Source organism: Sphaeroforma arctica (genome assembly GCF_001186125.1).
Source record: "Sphaeroforma arctica JP610 unplaced genomic scaffold supercont1.8684, whole genome shotgun sequence".
Classification (NCBI taxonomy): Eukaryota; class Ichthyosporea; order Ichthyophonida; genus Sphaeroforma; species Sphaeroforma arctica.
In genome coordinates, this window is record NW_014031874.1 from 1 (window position 1) to 1,198 (window position 1,198).

A 1,198-nucleotide genomic window follows, 5' to 3' on the forward strand; every position below is an offset into this window, starting at 1 on the left:
TATATATATATATATATATATATATAATGTACATGATTATACACAGGAAGATAAATTCAAACTTTACACACAAGAACGGCATATGAAATTCTACAAACCACTATACCACGACAGGTACTTAATATCTTCTAAGCCATCGAATCTAACGTCTTGATCAAAACAAGGTATACTATTCAGCTCGGCACCAAATTTGATATGCCCAAACCGAGATGCAAGAACATAGACAAATCACACCAAAACAAAAATCTGACGATCAACGATTCAAATCGATAACATACTTCTCACGTTCGTCATTCCACCGCTTAAACTACATGCAAGCTTAAAAGAACAGTTTCAACGATAGTACTTGCACTGGTGAATACTTGACATCCGAAAAAAAAACAAGTACCTAAAGCAAACTACGCGGATAAACTACGGGGATACGCACCTGTATGTGAGATACTCCTTCGAATCGGTAGCCTTGGATGTAGTATAGGTAAGTATGGTTCGACCACTGGCTGTCGCCTACATCAAGAAGAAAAAATTACCCATGAGCATTCGATCGAAAAATACACCATATATGACTGTAAAACATATACCTTGATATAATGCTAGCATGACATGCTCGCCAACGATATGTGAAGAGGTGGCATTATATCTCCCAAAAAGACCGTATATATATATATATATATATATGTGTGTGTGTATATATATATGTGTGTGTATAAATGTGTATGTATGTATGTATGTGTGTGTACATATATCAAGTGTTGAGACGTAGTAGCAATGACAAGAAGGTTGTCGCAAAAAAAAAATTCGAAGCTGCTGCACTCACAACAAGAACTGGAACTCCACACAAATACAAGCATACCAGAATTCCTGACTTTCCAAGACTGTCGAAAGGGTGTAGCTTTGCCCATACACTCCTTGCTGTCAGCCGTTGTATCGGCCACAAGCGTCATCTGTGGTGGGTTCATCTGCTGCTGATAAGTCTGTACGTTACCGCTGTCGTAGTAACTCGTGATCGCTGCTTCGAGGTTCCAATTGTTCGCCTCTAAAAAAAACCGACATGACTCGCCACTCGGGCTGTTCACAACAGCCTGTTATGGTTGGTAAAAGAATAGAACCAAAGAAAAAAGATGTCAGAAGCAGGTTTAAGCATAATATAACACAACTAGAACTTCCATCTCTATTGAAGACCGACAACTATCATACGTCA

The 1,198-nt window shown here is 38.6% G+C and overlaps 1 protein-coding gene across 1 annotated transcript; it reads right to left on the reverse strand.

The window, feature by feature from the left end:
• Positions 1-850: 850 nt before the first annotated feature.
• Positions 851-1,079, reverse strand: SARC_16706 (hypothetical protein; the record flags this gene model as incomplete). Its single annotated transcript, XM_014289192.1, has 1 exon — positions 851-1,079. A coding segment is annotated over one exon (229 nt), but the record flags the coding sequence as incomplete, so codon positions are not given.
• Positions 1,080-1,198: the final 119 nt, after the last annotated feature.